Source organism: Beta vulgaris, chromosome 1, assembly GCF_026745355.1.
Source record: "Beta vulgaris subsp. vulgaris cultivar EL10 chromosome 1, EL10.2, whole genome shotgun sequence".
Taxonomy (NCBI): domain Eukaryota; kingdom Viridiplantae; phylum Streptophyta; class Magnoliopsida; order Caryophyllales; family Amaranthaceae; genus Beta; species Beta vulgaris.
This window is the reverse complement of record NC_079202.1, coordinates 8909267-8927894: the sequence shown is the minus strand read 5'-3', so window position 1 is coordinate 8927894 and position 18628 is coordinate 8909267. Positions and strand designations below refer to the sequence as shown.

The window sequence follows — 18628 nt, the reverse complement described above, 5'->3', positions numbered from 1 at the left end:
GTTACCTCAACTCTATAACAATTATACGAAACCTCCAATCATCATAACTTGATTTCCCATATCATCTTCAATTCTATACGTCTACATAGCCATCCTCCAACAACCACCTCACAGTAACATCAATAATCAATAACCAAACTTAACTATTCTAATTATCTTCTTCTAACGCAACCATTATGCTAATCAAACTGAATCCCGTAAATAGAAATTAACGAAGTCATTCCATAACTCATAACTCGACTTCATACATATCAACTCCAACTACAATAATTATAACAGTCTCCCAATTCTAAGATTATGACTTCCCTCGCATCATCAACAACGACTATCCAATAAGAACGATACAACAACAACATAATAACAACAGCACATACAACAATAATACCACCTCCACCACCAACAATAACTCCAACACCAATAACACAATATTAAGCACAATAACAGAACAACACAACCACAATACACAGCACAACCAACAATAGAAACCACCACCTTCTATGTTCATAACAAACCTAAGTAAATCATATTTCCAAATTTATCACTCCAACTTCTTGAATCATAATAAAAAGATGAACCATATTGTTCTACTGAATACTTTGGATATATATACTTAAACTATAAACCACATGATACTAGCTCTGGACACATCATCGTAACCTTTTTAATCATATCCAAACATATTCTAAACTAGTAAACTATTTTAACTATAACCCACCACAATCACACAAACAACATAAAATCACACACAACCATCACAACTACTCCACAATAGCCACCACAACTACAACAACAACTAACAACGGGCAACAACAACAATAGGCAACAACTTTACAGCAACTCCACCACAACCACAATGACAGAACAACAATAACCCAACAACACTACTACAACAGAATAACAACAACAACAACAATAACAACTCCACAACAACTTCACACAACCACCACAAAATCCACAACAACAATAAAAAACAACTCCACCTTAATCATCAAATTACTCCACAAGTTCATGTACCAAACACATTCCATTAAGAAGCATAATCGTACTACTTAGTGTATAAGTGTTGTTTAGGTCAAATGAAACATCTCTAAGGAACCTTAGCAAGTTCTATCCATGTAATATGCTCAATATACACATAATTAAACACATATCATAAGTAAATTCATTTCATAACATGCTTTACACTAGAAAGAAACAATCACCTAACTATAGGTATGGAAATCTCTAGGGTAAAACCAAATAAGTGTGTACCTTAACTAAGGATGCTTAAAGCCACGAAATTCCTTAATCCATTGGTTAACTACTCCTACAGCTTCCCCTGAATGTATAAAATGCTAAAGATTAGTTTTCAACAAGCTTATAGATAGAAAAACTAAGCTTAAATACAAGAGGTGTAATCTGTTGAACTTACAGCAACTTATGTGATCTTTCAACAAGGTTTTCTATATGAGTTTATGGTCTAAAGATTGGAACCAAAGCTTTGAACTACTTTGTATGGATGTCTAGAAGAGTTCTATGTAGAGAAAAGTGGGTGTCCAAGAGGAGAAAATAAGAGAAAGCAGACGAAAACCCAGAACAGTCTTTTATAGCTGTTCTGGCGGTACCCAAGGAGGAGGAAACCTTCTGGGCAAGGTCGGTTTCTTGGAGTTTTTGGTGATTCTTGCTTGAGGTGTTAGCCTAAGGTGTTGGCTTTCATGCATAAAAGTTTGAAAGATCGACACTTAGTAGCTGCTAAGCAGCTTTCTTTGAGGATAGGTCTGAGCTGTAATTTCAGCTGGCCAGGTTTTACTATGTAAGCAATTTACCTTATTGAGCCACGTAATTCTTGGGATAAATGACCATTTTAACCTTAAGACATCCAAGCATGTCATATATCAAGTTTGGTTAGGTTCTGAGCTCGGATTCAACCCGAAAGGCTCTTTAACTGAAGTTCATCGCTACCCGATAAAACAATCTCCAAACGATTTTCATAATCTTAATGTTTAAGGCTCTCAAGGACTTTCTAACTTATCTATTGGTTTCCAAAGCCTTCTTAGCTAATAAGAATGATGGTTCTTATCCTCTTTGACCTTTCTTAACCATTAAGAATGATAGTACTTATCCACAAGCTTTCTTAACCCTTAAGAATGATGATGCTTATCCACAAGCTTTCTTAACCATTAAAATGATGATGCTTATCCACAAGCTTTCTTAACCATTAAGAATGATGATGCTTATCCACAAGCTTTCTTAACCATTAAGAATGATGATGCTTATCCACAAGCTTTCTTAACCATTAAGAATGATGATGCTTATCCACAAGCTTTCTTAACCATTAAGAATGATGATGCTTATCCAAAGCTTTCTTAACCATTAAGAATGATGATGCTTATCCACAAGCTTTCTTAACCATTAAGAATGATGAAGCTTATCCACTTTTAGCTTTTAAATAAAGGTTCTTAAAAAATAGGGGCTATTACATACTACCACCCTTAAAATAAGTTTCGTCCTCGAAACTTCAAAACATAAACTCATAGATCAACCTTAAGTGTCCATATATCAAGCACTACAGCTTCCGATAGCCCTTACTAAATTTCTATGAAAAAGTTCTCAATATTCCCAACAAATAGATTTCAAATATCCTCATATTACAACTTTGAATTCCATACTTTTATTCCCAAAGATTTACACAAACCTAAACTCTTATTCTTATTCTATAACTCAAAACTTGAACTCTAATTACTCAAGTAACATACATACATTCCCAACGATCTTTTACCCCCGCTATGTGGCTAACTCAGCGCATGGTCGCAGGGTTGCTCTGATACCATTTGTAACAGCCCGTTTTCCCGAGCTGCTAGGTAAACACTCTTAAGATTCACTAATCACAATTAATGCTTAATAAGCCTTGAATTAAATTTACTCGCAGCGGAAACATAACCTAAAACGATCCTGAACCTGTGGGTTATTGGCCCACAAAACAAAATCCTTTATATAAGACTTCAATTACACATATCTCGACTAATATTCCCAAATATTGTATACAACGAAATATATCAGAAACTATTCCTAATTGACTATCTAAAATACAAACTCAATCCATAAGCTACGACGACATCTTTATCTTGCTTCACTTCAGAATCCTGAGCTCAAACCCAAACCTGCAACAATGTTTGACTCTGCCACCCACCAAGTGACAGGCCACAAAATGACAACACCATCAGCAAAGCTGAGTACACACTGTGTAATAGAAAATACAAGTTTAGGTGTATTTTGAAAACTAAAACATAGTTATAATAACAGATAATCACATTAACTGTTATTATAGTTTCACAAAATCAATCTTTGGCATGAACGCGAGTGGAGAGGGGTACCACGCAGTACCAGCTGTCTCCAAACTATTGAGGGTCGTCACCCAGCCTTTTATTGTTATGCTTGCAAGACTTACCCGGACATGTCCTATAACGCCAGGAATTGCCCTCCTGGAAGGCAACAGCTAGGGACTCTACCGCCCTAACTCGGGGTGCCTATTCATGCCTCACTTTCATATTTATAAAATAAGATATTTAATGATTCATACTTGAATCCTCAAATCATAACATAACACCATATTCGCCTTATCTGGTCTTAACTCATATTTGAATCATTTCCTCATTATCATACCAAAATATTTTGAGAAATATAGTATTTTCGAACGATTTCGATAATTGAACAAAATGATACTTTTATAACAATCCAATAGCAATTCACAACTAACTCATAGATGTATCTATAATCATGGCCATTACCACAAACGATATATGATATCCAAAATTCAATATAACGCCCACGGGAGCATTTAAATATATTTTGCTGAACCTAAAGGTTACCTCAACTCTATAACAATTATACAAAACCTCCAATCAACATAACTTGATTTCCCATATCATCTTCAATTCTATGCGTCTACATAGCCATCCTCCAACAACCACCTCGCAGTAACATCAATAACCAATTACCAAACTTAACTATTCTAATTATCTTCTTCTAACGCAACCATTATGCTAATCAAACTGAATCCCGTAAATAGAAATTACGAAGTCATCCCATAACTCATAACTCGACTTCATACATATCAACTCCAACTACAATAATTAAAACTGTCTCCCAATTCTAAGATTATGACTTCCCTCGCATCATCAACAACGACTATCCAATACAAACAATACAACAACAACATAATAACAACAGAACATACAACAATAATACCACCTCCACCATAAACAATAACTCCAACACCAATAACACAACATTAAGCACAATAACAGAACAACATAACCACAATACACAGCACAACCAATAACAGAAACCACCACCTTCTATGTTCATAACAAACCTAAGTAAATCATATTCCCAAATTTATCACTCCAACTTCTTGAATCATAATAACAAGATGAACCATATTGTTCTACTGAATACTTTGGATATATATACTTAAACTATAAACCACATGATACTAGCTCTGGACACATCATCGTAACCTTTTTAATCATATCCAAACTAATTCATCTTCTAAACTAGTAAACTATTTTAACTATAACCCACCACAACAACAGAACAACAACATAATAAATCCACCACAACCATCACAACTACTCCACAATAGCCACCACAACTAAAACAACAACCATAACAACGGCGCAACAACAACAATAGGCAACAACTTTACAGCAACTCCACCACAACCACAATGACAGAACAACAATAACCCAACAACACTACTACAACAGAATAACAACAACAACAACAATAACAACTCCACAACAACTACACCACAACCACCACAACAACTTCACAACAACAATAACATAACAACTCCACCTCAATCATCACAATTACTCCACAAGTCCATGTACAAAACACATTCCATTAACAAGCATAATCGTATTACTTAATGTATAAGTGTTTAGGTCAAATGAAACATCTTTAATGAACCTTAGCATGTTATATCCATGTAATATACTCAATATACACATAATAAAACACATATCATACATAAACTCATTTCATAAACATGCTTTACACAAGAAAGAAACAATCACTAACTGTAGGTGTGGAAATCTCTAGGTTAAAACCAAATTAAGTGTTTACCTTTACTAAGGATGCTTAAAGCCACGAAACTCCTTAATCCAATTGGTTAACTACTCCTACAGCTTCCCCTGAATGTATAAAATGCTAAAGATTAGTTTCAACAAGCTTATAGATATGAAAAACTAAGCTTAAATACAAGAGGTGTAATCTGTTGAACTTACAACAACTTATGTGATCTTTCAGCAAGGTTTTCCATATGAGTTTATGTTCTAAAGATTGGAACCAAAGCTTTGAACTACTTTGTATGGATGTCTAGAAGAGTTCTATATAGAGAAAAGTGGGTGTCCAAGAGGAGAAAATAAGAGAAAGAAGACGAAAACCCAGAACAGTCTTTTATAGGCTGTTCTGGCGGTACCCAAGGGAGGGAAACCTCTTCTGGCAAGGTCGGTTTTCTTGAGTTTTTGGGTGATTCTTGCTTGAGGTGTTAGCCTTAGGTGTTGGCTTTCATGCATACAAAGGGCTTTGAAAGATCGACACTTAGGCAGCTGCTAAGCAGCTTTCTTTGAGGATAGGTCTGAGCTGTAATTTTAGCTGGCCAGGTTTTACTATGTAAGCAATTTACCTTATTGAGCCACGTAATACTTGGGAATAAATGACTATTTTAACCTTAAGCATCCTAAGCATGTCATATATCAAGTTTGGTTAGGTTCTAAGCTCGGATTCAACCCGAAAGGCTCTTTAACTCGAAGTTCATCGCTACCCGATAAAACAATCTCCAAACAATTTTCATAATCTTAATGTTTAAGGCTCTCAAGGACTTTCTAACTTATCTATTGGTTTCCAAAGCCTTCTTAGCTAAAAAGAATGATGGTTCTTATCCTCTTTGACCTTTCTTAACCACTAAGAATGATAGTACTTATCCACAAGCTTTCTTAGCCCTTAAGAATGATGATGCTTATCCACAAGCTTTCTTAACCATTAAAAATGATGATGCTTATTCACAAGCTTTGTTAACCATTAAGAATGATGATGCTTATCCAGAAGATTTCTTAACCATTAAGAATGATGATGCTTATCCACAAGCTTTCTTAACCATTAAGAATGATGATGCTTATCCACAAGCTATCTTAACCATTAAGAATGATGATGCTTATCCACAAGCTTTCTTAACCATTAAGAATGATGATGCTTATCCACTTTTAGCTTTTAAATAAAGGTTCTTAAAAACAGGGCTATTACACTACAAATCCAAATGGACTTATTTTAATTGTGTTAGATTCTACATTTCAAGAGCTTTCCAACGGGTGGTCACTTGACTAATTCCGACGAATAATGAAGAAGTTATGGCGTTTTGTAGATAGAGATTTTGTGCAGGTTGACGACCGCCCGGCCGGGCATCATCCGCCCTGGTTGCCCGGGCGCCCTTACTTGACCAAATTTAGTTTCATCATTTGGAGAAGATTTGGATAAAAAGAAAATATTTTATTGCGGGGCCGACCGGGCGAGATTTTGCCCTACCAGGCGAGGCGCTATTTCCTATTCTATGATTTATGACCTGACAACCGCCCGACTGGGCGGATTCCGCCTGGGTTGGTCGAGCGGGGCTCTTTTAAGGTTTCTGAAGGGCGTGTTGTGCAAGTTTTGGTTTTAATATAAATACTTATCCTTTTAGGGTTGATAAGCTACGTTTTCTTATGATAGTTTCAACTTTTAATTTTTTAGGCACTCTTGAATTACTCAAGAACCCTAGTATTACTTTTTCTCATTTTTACATAGAAATTTCAATAGAAGTGTTGATTTTACAAGATTGGTTCTAGAATTGGTATTCCTTTTTTTCTATTATTATTCTTATTTGGGTCTTGATTATTTATTCATCATGTTGCTTATTTCACCATGAGTATGTTTACTTCAATTATGATTGAGTAGTCTATTTCTAGGGTAAAGGGGATCCAAGATCAATTATGAAGGGATGTTCATAAAGTATTGATACTTGATGATGTATGTTGATTCTTGTTGAATGTATTATCTTTATTCAATCTAATTTGGCCAGATTTGATTGTTATAGTATTGCAATAATAGGTTATGCGCCGAGAGGGATAATCTTGATACTAAGGCTAGTTTCAATATGTAGATTTGGTATTAATAAATTGCGAGAGCCTGTTAATATCATTCTATGGTTGATTTCGATTCGAGAGAAAAAACCAACCTATTTAAATGCTTTATTAGTTATTGATTGTTGTGTTTCATCCTGGAATATTGTTCATTGGTGAACCCATACCCTAGGCTCTTTATTGTTGATATTCTTAATATAGTTTTGGTTTGGTTTAGCATAATCACCAACAACACTCGTTCCCTATAATCTAGATTTCATCAACGATTAGGAAAAGAACACTAATTTTCCTGTGGACTCGATCCTACTTCCTTGACTACTATATGTTAGAGGACTTTAGGATTACTTTTGATTTGGTGATACGACTTTAGCCTTACAAAATTTGGTGTCGTTGCCGGGGAAACGATTTTGTTCCATTTTCTTTAATTGTTTTAGTGTCTAGATTATATATTCTCGTCTCAAACAACACTTGTTCTTTGGGACAAAATCTGTGAATTGTTTGTTCTTTAGTTCGTTTATGCGCAGAAGTTTGGGTTCTGATAGGCGTGTCGCTCACCTAACCAAGATAATTTCTTAACTAATCCTCCTAACTATGTAGTAGGGTAAGTCAAGGTCGAATCTACGGGGAAAAACGGTATCAAGCACTAGAAATCTCGACTCAAATTAACTAAACAAGTGACAAACAATGGTGATAAGGTGTTGACTAAATTATGACAACTAGGTACTACGAACACACAAGGTATAATCAATCAATAAAGGCACCTAGGATTAAGTATCCCCACCAGCACGAATAATAGATAATAATTCTCATTCCAATAAACATAATCAATAATTCAAAAAGAGTAATGCAGAGATCAATCCTAAATGCAACCTAAAATGCAACTTAATAATGAAACTATATGCGAAAACAGAAAAATAAAAAATGCCTAAATGATGAATATGTACAAATGATGTGGTAAATCCCTCCCCCAAACTAGCATGTCACAACGTCTGCAATGTGACAAAGGTAAAGAGTAGACACAAAGAAAGGGGCAGGGTACTCAAAATCCTCACTAAGGGGAGAGCGAAGGGTCGAAACCCTGGTGACTGCATCCAAGTATTGATTTTCCAAGATTGTAAATATGGATGACAAGTTCTTCTTTATAATGCACTGCTCTGCCTTAATATCAGCAACTAAATATTAAAATTTTGTAGATCTCTCAATCGGCGTAGAAAAAGGAGTGCTAGATATAATCGGGGTATCCATATTGACAACATCCACTCTATCAACAATTTCTCCCATAAATGGAGAAGCCATGGAGTTTGCGAGTGTGTACTTCATCTTCTCGTCACCTATTTCCAAGGTGATTTTTCCCTTTTTCATATCAAATATGTCTTTAGCGGGTCTCCCAAGAATAACAGGAACGTGTGCATGTTCTTCCATTTTCATAACAACAAATCACATGGAATGAAAAATTTTCCGACTCTAAGAGAAACATCTTCAAGGATGCCAAGGGGGAACTTGATTGTTCTATCTTCTAGTTGTAAGGGATGCGTGTGGGTTTCAGTTCACCCATATTGAGCTTCTTGCAGATTGACAAGGGCATGAGACTGACACTTCCCCAAATCACATAAGGCATTCTTGTATCTCAATATCACCAAGCTTAATAGGAATAGACTAACTGCATGGATCTCCTAACTTCTTTGGAAGCTTATTCTACAAAATAGCACTACACTCAGCTGTTAGTGAAACAGTGACATTCTCTTCAATTTTTCTTTTGCTAGAGAGCATGTCTTTCAAAAACTTAGCATAAGAAGGCATCTCATATATAACATCCAAGAAAGGGATGTTGATGTGCAGCTTCTTCAAGATATAAAGAAACTTCCCATACTTCTTTTCAAGCTTTGCTTGTGCTAATCTTTAAGGGAATGGAATAGGTGGCTTATATGGTGCAATAGGTATGACAACAGATTCCTTTTCCTCAGTCTCCTTAGCTTCCTCTTCCAACACTTTTTCTCCTTAATCTTCTTCACTCGGCTTTTTTGACTCTTTTGCACTTTTACTTTGGTCATTCACCTTCCTATAAGGATCTTGCAATTCTCTAACCCTTCTCAATGAGATAGCATGGATATGCCCTTTTGGGTTTGGTTCGGTTTGTCCCGGAAGTTGGCATGAAGGTTTTGAGAGGTGACTGATTTGTTGCGCAAGTTGGGTCATCTGATTTTCCATCATTTTATTATGAGCATAAATTTGTTAAAGAGAGTTGCTGAAAAAGTCATTCTACTTCGCTTGATATTCAATTTGCTTTGCCTGAGAAGAAGCGAAATTCTCTATGATGGTTTCAATGTTGGATGTTGAGGATGAGGAGGAGGAGTTGGATGGTGGCCTTTGTTGGAAACCGGGTGGTTGGGAAACTTTTGTGGGTGGAGGTTGATGTTGGTTATTTTTGTAAGAGAAGTTTGGATGATTCTTCCAAACTGGGTTATGTGTGGTTGAGTACGAGTTGTTTTGTGGTCTTGTGTTTGTGTTTGGGAGGGCATTAACTTGCTCAGTTACTGCTCCCATGGTGTTGTCTTGACACTCATTCAATGAGTGACCTGGCACTTCACAAATCTCACAAACTGGTGTTATTGATCCGCTACTCAGTTGGTCAACCTTAGATGCTAAAACCTGCACAATGTTAGTTAAAGTAGCAATAGCATTAACCTCGTACTTACCTCCCCTTTTAGGGGCTCCACGAGACACACTCCAATCAATAAAATAATTGTTGGTAGCCATATCATCCAACAATGTCTTTGCAGCTTCTGGAGTTTTGGCCATGAAAATACCGCCAGATGCGGCATCAATAGAACTTCTAACATCATGCTTCAGACCATTGTAAAATGTCTGAATCAATAGCCACTCAGCAATGCCATGGTGAGGACACTATCTTTGCAAACCCTTATATGTCTGTCATGCCTCATAGAGAGACTCCAATTCATGTTGTTGAAAACCAGATATCTCATTTTTGAACTTGGAAGTCCTCATAAAAGGGGAGAACTTGTAGAGAAAGGCCTTTTTCAATTCTGTCCATGTGAAAATCTTCCTCACTTCTTCTTCTTTCAGCCATTCTTTTACTTCGTCCGTGAGAGAAAAAGGAAACGCACAATATCAAATCAAATCATCAGAAACATTTGTTAATTTCAAAGTATTACACTTCTCTAGGAAGTTAGCCAAATGATCAGTAGGGATCTCTTTGGGTGTTCCCGCATAAGAGTCCCGTGAGATGAACTGAATAAACTGTGGCGTGAGCTCGAAATGTGTAGCATTTATAGTTGGTCTAGTAATGGTGGTGGTGGTCTTATCGGGCATAGCATATTCCCGTAGAGACTTTTGTGGTGCTTCGTCTCCCATTGTCTATTCTTGTTGTTGTTTTCTTCTTTTGTCCTCCTAATCTCCTTGTTGTAGCTTTGATCTCGCAATCAAGAGTAATTAGATCTTGTGATCCCTTGCTACAAGTGTGCATGCAACAAAAAGACTAAAAGAAAAGAGATCAAACAACAATTAGAGTAACAAAACAACACATAGAGTAACAAAGATCGAACAAAAATAAGTTTAGCTAAATAAATCAATGATAAACTAATATAATACCATTAGTCCCCGACAACGGCGCCAAAATTTGATAGGTGTGTCGCGCACCTAAAAAAACAATTTCCTAACTAATCCTCCCAACTATGTAGTAGGGTAGTCAAGGTCGAATCCACAGGGACAAACGGTATCAAGCACTAAAAATATCGACTCAAATTAACTAAACAAGTGACAAACAATGGTGAAAAGGTGTGGAACTAATGATAACGCTAAATTATGACAACTACTAAGAACACACAAGCTATAATCAATCAATAAAGGCACCTAGGATTAAGTATCCCCACTAGCACGAATAAGTCATGAATAATTCCTATTCCAGTAAACATAATCAATGATTCAAAAGGAGTAATGCAATCCATAACTATCAAAGACCTCACCCGAGTACCTATGGCTACTCTAAACACGCAATCAAACCTATTCCCATGGAATCATGCAACAAAGAGACATTAAAGAAAAGAAGTTTGGAAGGTTGTCACAAGGAAATCGAAACACAAAGGAAAGCAAGGGAACTTTCAAGCAGCAAAGGTTGTGACTTATGCACATCAAAGTGGGAAAGACTCAGGCAAACCTGGGGGTGCTAAGGGGCCAAACCCTTATTTATCTTAATGAATGTCACTGCTTGGAATGTTAGAGGGATGAATGATCCCTATAAAATAAAGGAAATTAAAAATTTCCTGAAGCTGGAGAAGGTTGTTATTTGTGGATTGCTTGAGACTAGAGTGAGAGTTCATAATGCCAATAAAATTCAAAAGAAATTTAGTGTTGATTGGACTTGGTGCTGTAACTATTCTTTCTCTCCAAGAGGAAGAATATGGTTTGGTTGGAAGCCTGGGGAAGTTAATGTTCAGATACTCAAACAAGCTGAACAATTGATGGCTTGTAAGGTTTCTAACCTTGAAGGCACAATGGATTTTCTTCTTATAGTGGTATATGGTTTACACACTATAAGTGATAGGAGAGAGTTATGGAAGGGCCTACTAGAAGTCCTTGATGACATCAACAGCCCAGGGATGATTATAGGAGACTTTGATGATGTCTTACATTCTAATGATAGAATGAATGGAAACCCAATTAGTGCAACTGAGACTATGGATTTTGAAAACTTCATGAATGAGGCTAGATTAATAGAAGCTCCAACTGCAGGGGATTTTTATTCTTGGAATAACAAAGGGAATGGGCAAGCCAGAATAGCTAGTAGGATTGATAAAGCCTTAGTTAATTCTGAATGGATTGATAAATATACTGATGTGGTGGTGCATTATAGAGCTAATGGTGTTTCTTATCATAGCCCATTAGTGTTTAATATGGCTGCCCAAAGTGTCACAGGGGGAAGACCCTTTAAATTCTTAAACAGTTTATGTGATCATGAAAACTTTGAAGCTGTTGTTATGGAAGCCTGGAATAGTGTGAATGCTGAGTATAAGATGAAAGGTATATGGCTAAAATTGAAAAAAGTGAAACATGCCCTGAAGCAACTTCATAAACCTCAAGCTCATGCCTGTTGCAAAATTGAAGAGTTGAGAAGGAAGCTAGCTAATGTGCAAAATCTAGCTGACATCAATACTAGCACTATCTTACAACAAGAAGAGAAGAATTATGAAGAACAACTCATGTACTGGTCCCAGATTGAAGAAAGTATCCTCAGGCAGAAATCTCGAATTGAATGGCTAAATCAGAGAGACACTAACTCTAAATTTTTCTTTGCTGCCATGAAAATAAGGAAAGCTAAGAATAAGATTGCTCAGATTCAAAATGAGCAAGGTGAAATCTTAACAAAGCCAGATGACATACAGGGGGAAATAGTTGGCTTTTTTTAAGGGCCTTTTGGGCACCAGTAGGAATGAGGTTCCTGGCATTGACATTCAGCTCATGAGAAAAGGCAAGCAACTGAGTAGGCAAGCTTGTGATATACTTATAGCAAGGGTAACCACTGAAGAAATTGATACTGCTTTTTTCAGCATAGATGATGGGAAAGCACCTGGGATTGATGGGTTTAACTCTCTTTTCTTTAAGAGATGCTGGCACTTTATTAAAGAAGATATGTATCTAGCTGTCCAAGAATTTTTTCAAAAATCTTTCTTTCATTCACTGGCCAGTTAACACTACAGTGATCACTTTGATTCCTAAGAAGACTAATGTCACTCATGCTAAAGATTACATGCCAATTTCCTGCTGCACAGTTGTGCATAAAATTGTGTCTGAGATTTTAACACAAAGACTGGGCAAGGTAATCAATGAAGTGGTGAATCCAGCTCAATCAGGCTTCATCCCTGGAAGACATATTGCAGACAATATTCTCCTTGCAACAGAGTTGATCAAGGGTTACAATAGGAAGAATATATCTCCCAGATGTGTAATCAAGGTTGACATTAAGAAGGCATATGATTCAGTGAAATGGTGCATCCTGGAACAAATGTTATCAGAATTGGGTTTCCCTGATCCATTTATAAAATGGACTATGGTTTGTGTGAGAGGTGTAAGCTATTCTATTTTGTTAAATGGAATACCTGCCATGCCTTTTCATGCTAAGAAGGGAGTGAGAGAAGGGGATCCACTCTCCCCTTTCTTGTTTGCCCTAAGCATGGAATATCTGAGTAGATGTCTGGAAGAACTCCGTCATATTCCAGATTTTAATTTTCACCCTAAGTGTAAAAAGATAAAGCTCACTCACATGATGTTTGCAGATGACCTGCTATTATTTGCAAGAGCTGATCATTGTTCAATAACTAAGATCATGGATGCATTTAAGAAGTTCTCTACAGCTTCAGGGCTTGAAGCAAGTGTTGAAAAAAGTAGTATTTACTTGGCTGGGGTTTCAGAGGATGATAAGCTATCATTAGCTGAGCTCATTCTCATGCCTATTGGTCAGCTACCCTTCAAGTATCTGGGGGTTCCATTAGCCTCAAAAAAACTAAGCTATGGCTAGTGTAAACCTCTTGTGGAGAAGATAACTGAAAGAGCACAAGGATGGATAGCTAATTTGTTGTCCTATGCTGGGAGACTGCAACTTGTTAAATCAATCCTAAGTAGTATGCAGAATTATTGGGGTCATATCTTACCCCTCTCAAAGAAACTCATTAAGGCAGTTGAAGGAGTTTGCAGGAGATTTCTTTGGACTGGGGATGTAGGTCCCTCTAAAAAAGCCCCTGTAGCTTGGGAGACTTTGTTTAAAAATAAAAGTGAAGAAGGATGGAATCTGATTGATATGAAGATTCGGAATCTTGCAGCTCTCATGAAGCTTCTGTGGGCTATTTCCTTCAAAAGAGAGAAGTTATGGGTTCAATGGATTCACACATATTACATTAACAGGCAAACGCCAGACACTGTTGTTATAAGCAACAACACTTCCTGGATTCTGAAAAAAGTGATGGCAACTAGAGAACATGTGCAGAAACTTGGTGGTTGGCAAGCAATGTTAGGGAATGGAGCTTTCAGCATTCATAAAGCTTATTTGAGACTGAAGACAGTTCATGATAGAGTACCATGGAGAAGGATGATAAAAAAACAACAAAGCTTCCCCTAGAAGTGTTTTTATTCTCTGGCTAGCAGCTCAACAAAGGCTTGCAACAGCTGACAGAATATTGAAGTGGAATGTTCATTGCAGTCCTGTGTGTAGACTATGTGATACTGCAAATGAAACAATAGAGCATCTGTTTTTTGATTGTCAGTACACTAATGCAGTGTGGTGCCAGACACTTAGAGTTATAAATATTCATAGAAGAGGGCATGGGTTTACTCAAGAAGCTTGTAGGAAGGCTCATAGCAACACAAGAAGAGCAAGAGTATATGTGATGCTGTTTACTGAAGCAGTGTATATGCTATGGATCCAGATAAACCAAAAGATCATCAACAACACTCTGCTGCACCCTGAGAGAGTCTGCAAAGACATCATTTTCAGAGTGGCTGCTAGATGTAAAGAAGAAGATATGCTTTTGTTAATTGCTTAATGTTTGGGTGTCTGTATGATTGAATGAGCTTCCCCTCTTTTTTCAGCTTGTTGTTGTTTATTTGGGGCTTGTATCTTTGACTCTCTACCATTTTTTTGGTTTTCAATAATAACTTTGAATTGCCAAAAAAAAAAAAAAATGGTATCATAAATAAATTCCTAGTAATCTCATCTACTTATTCTCTTAGAGATACTCATACTCTTGATTAAATCAACAAATCCATCTAGATTCAATTCCCATTGAAAACAAGACATAAGGAATCAATTCAAAATCATTTATCCCTAGTTTGATAATGAAAATAAGCACAATTTAATCAAGCAAGAATAATTAATCACATCAAATTCGGGTTATGGGAGGGATTCATGCATTAATCATTTCTAGGGTTCAACTTAACCCTATATTATAAAACTAGTCACTCATAATTGAAATAACAAAACAATTAATAAATAAATTGAAAGACATAATAATAATAAGCGAAAACAAGAAATTAGAAAACTTAGTCTTTACTTGAATGGATCGAACTGGTAGAATTCAAGATTCAATAATGGAAATTTTCTCTCAAAAGCTCTCTAAAAGTAAAACTCTATTTTCTAATAATGAAAAAGTCCCCAAAAAGTATGTTTAATAAAACCTAATCTCGCCTACATAAACTAGAAAAGGAAATAATTAAAAGTCGTGAAATTCTAAAGAGTAGCAGTGTGCACGGGCAAGCAGGATCTTGCACGGGCGTGCAACATGGTGCAGAGGCAGAATCCTGCTTGGGCGTGCACACGGAACATAAGGTTTTTGGTGGTTAGGTTTACAATAGTGCACGGGCAAGCGTAATCTCGCTTGGGCGTGCGCCTTGGTGCGTGGGCAAGCGAGTTTCTACTTGGACGTGCACCCTGGTGCGTGGGAAAGCGAGGTTCTACATGGTCCCACAAAGAAAGTATTCTTCAATATCATCATTCCTTCAACCCCAAAGCACTCAAACTCATATTCTCACATCCGAAAACCGCCAAGTAGACCATCTACGAACTATATTAGCTTCTCTTAGTCACAATCGGCCTCAAGAACCTGAAATTCACATAAAAGAGCCGAAAGTATCTCGAAATAACACAATAGTTCAAAAGAATGCCCAAATCATGTAATTAGATCTAAGATGCACTAAAATATTCATAAAAATGAGACTTAATACCTACCTATATGCAACTAAAAACCGACATATCAAGTTCAGGTGGCGTCCCATTTGATCCTGAAATTGAATGATCTTTTCATAGACAGATGAACTTCTTCAGGCAGTTGTGAGATAATTCAGGGGGAGATACACCCTTGGATTCTGACTCTGATTCTAGAAGTATTGGCTCTACTACTCCAATAGAATCAGAGATGACTCGGAGACTTACTGACTTTTTGCAGCGCTCCCTGGTTGAACTTCCCAAGAATAATCAAATGCCCGAGATCCAAGCTGTTAATTTTAAGATCAAACTTACAATGTTGAACATGATTGAACGAAAGGAAACAATTTGGTGGTGGACCTAATGAAGACCCTAATCTACATTATCAGGACTTCTGCCAATGTTGTTCTACTATTAAGCAGTATGAAGTAACACAAGATCAAATTCTGGAGATTCTTTTTCCCATTTTCACTTCGAGATAAGGAAAAGATGTGGTACAATGGGATTAATCGCACCACTCTTTGGATCATAGTCTGGAACACCTTGGCTTTAACTTTTTACATGAAGTACTACCATCCAGAGAAAACTGCTAGGTTGCGTAGTCAGAACACAAATTTCACCGAAGGTAACGATGAATCTTTACATGAGGCTTGGGAGAGGTTCAAGGACCTCCAAAGAGAATATCCCCATCATGGTCAACAAAAATGGTTCCTAGGTCAGGGATTTTACAATGGTTTGGGGAATAACTCGAGACTTATTCTTGACTCTGCAGCGAATAGGAGATTCATGAAACTAGAAATTGATGTTGCACATGACTTAATCGAGGAGATGGCTATCCATAACTCCTAATATGGTAACCCTCGAGGACTAGCTAACAAGGGAGGCAAGCATGAGATTGATTCTATATCCCTATTAGCTGCACAAATGAATGCCATCAATAATAAGCTCGACAATATGCAACTCTCCTCTCTCGCGAGTGTTGCTGCTTTAGGTACTACAACTGCGATCTTGTGTGACAACTGTGGTATAGTTGGACATTGGTCACAGGAGTGTCTGAGTTCGCTCGAACAATTTAATACCTTTAAATCATATAGACAGAACAACCCATACTCTAACACATACGATCCAGGATTGAGCAATCATCCGAATCTGCCATACAAGAGCACTAATGTCCTAAATCCTCCTGCACCACAGGCACAACAAATGAACTAGAGGTACTATCAATACCCTTTTAAACACCCCCCTTGTTTCTCTAGATCATCTTTCATTCCATCTCAACACGCCCCTCATGTCGATCCCATGATGGTTGATATGAGAAATATAATGCTACAAATGCAAATAAAGAGACATGCTAACAAGGCACGGATTGAGTCCATTCTAGCTCACAACAAGATGTTGGAGAACCAGTTGGCACAATTGGCCACTTTAAAATCTACTCGACAACAAGGTGCTCTTCCAGCACAACCTGTTCAGCCAACATACTCGGCAAACGCCAACACTCTCCATAGTGGTTCTCATTATAATGGACCACCCATGCTTATTGATGATACTGTGAGTGTGAGAAATGATGAGGAACGGGTCCAAGATGAATCTGAAACTGATAAGGAGAACTTTAAGCAAGTGACTGAACATGGGGAGACAATTGAAGCCAAAAAGCCTGCTATTGAGGTTCCTCCTATCAAACTTCCTTTTCCCAATCGTCAATTCAAGAGTAAGCTGGACAAGCAATTGGGTAAGTTTTTCAAAGTCGTGAAGAATCTTCAGGTAACAATCCTTTTCACAGAATTAATTACTCAAGTGCCTGCCTATGCAAAATTCACAAAAGATATCTTGACTAGAAAAAGGGCTTTTAATGAGGTGGAGACAGTTACATTTACTGAGGAAGGTAGTGCCTTTTTGCAAAATAAATCTCCATCAAAATTCAAAGATCCTCGTAGTTTCTCTATTCCCTGTCACATTGGTAGACTATTCATTGATAAAGCATTGTGTGATTTTGGTGCTAGTGTGAGTCTTATGCCATTATTTGTTTCCTCAAAATTGAATATGGGAAGTCTGAAATTTACCAATATTACTCTACAAATGGCTGATCGTTCTATTAAATACCCCTTAGGTATTCTAGAAGATGTGCCTGTTATAGTAGGTAAATTTTTTATTCCCGTTGATTTTGTTGTGCTTGACATGGAGGAAGATACACAATTCCAATTATTTTGGGTAGGCCATACCTTCATACTAAAGGTGCAGTAATTGGTGTGAAAAATGGTAAGCTTACATTATTTGTAGGAGATGATGAGGTCACTTTTAATTTGAGCAACGCTTTGAAAAATCCAATTGTAACACCCCGTATTTTTATACATGTTTAGCAATCCGTTATATTATTTTAGTTTATAAAATAATATTTTTTTAGAATGTCCTTCTATTCAATATATTTTATTTCCCACTTATTGACCTTACCTTAGAAGGGTCAAAAAATTAATTCCTAATTTGACTAGGTTAAGTACCATTAAGTTAGATAAACCAACTTATAAAAGGAAAGCAACAAAAACAAGAAAAAAAAAGGAAAAAGGAAAAAAAAAAGTTAGAAGGGGGAAGCAGTACTAGAAACCACGACACTTTTTATTTTCCTTCTAAACTCCATTTTCCTTCCTTTCTTTTCATCCAACCTTCAACTCCATTAAAACTACTAATTTCTTTATCAACCATCATCACTTTAATTGTTGTTCATCTTTCTTCAATATTTTCTCAGTTTTTGTGGTTATTT

General features: G+C 36.8%; 2 protein-coding genes and 1 non-coding gene across 3 annotated transcripts; all 3 read left to right on the top strand.

Moving 5' to 3' along the window:
- Positions 1–10047: 10047 nt before the first annotated feature.
- On the top strand, positions 10048–10154 carry LOC125494588 (small nucleolar RNA R71). Its single transcript, XR_007270827.1, has one exon. It is a non-coding gene; the product is annotated as a small nucleolar RNA R71 (small nucleolar RNA).
- Positions 10155–11371: 1217 nt separating this feature from the next.
- LOC104905841 (uncharacterized) lies at positions 11372–13692 on the top strand. The gene is made up of 2 exons (XM_010694476.2): positions 11372–12527; positions 12863–13692. The coding sequence occupies exons 1-2, from the start codon at positions 11372–11374 to the stop codon at positions 13690–13692; spliced, it is 1986 nt and encodes a 661-aa protein (XP_010692778.2).
- Positions 13693–17172: 3480 nt separating this feature from the next.
- LOC125494135 (uncharacterized) lies at positions 17173–18114 on the top strand. Its single transcript, XM_048637713.1, has one exon. The coding sequence runs from the start codon at positions 17173–17175 to the stop codon at positions 18112–18114; it is 942 nt and encodes a 313-aa protein (XP_048493670.1).
- The last annotated feature ends 514 nt before the right edge of the window (positions 18115–18628 follow it).

What these genes read in the sequence shown, in the direction of transcription:
- LOC125494135 (XM_048637713.1), top strand. Translation starts at nt 17,173, where the DNA reads ATGGTTGATATGAGAAATATAATGCTACAAATGCAAATAAAGAGACAT.
- LOC104905841 (XM_010694476.2), top strand. Translation starts at nt 11,372, where the DNA reads ATGAATGTCACTGCTTGGAATGTTAGAGGGATGAATGATCCCTATAAA. An exon ending in TCAGATTCAAAATGAGCAAG is followed by an intron (nt 12,528 to 12,862) that starts GTGAAATCTTAA and finishes TTCACTGGCCAG; the next exon opens with TTAACACTACAGTGATCACT.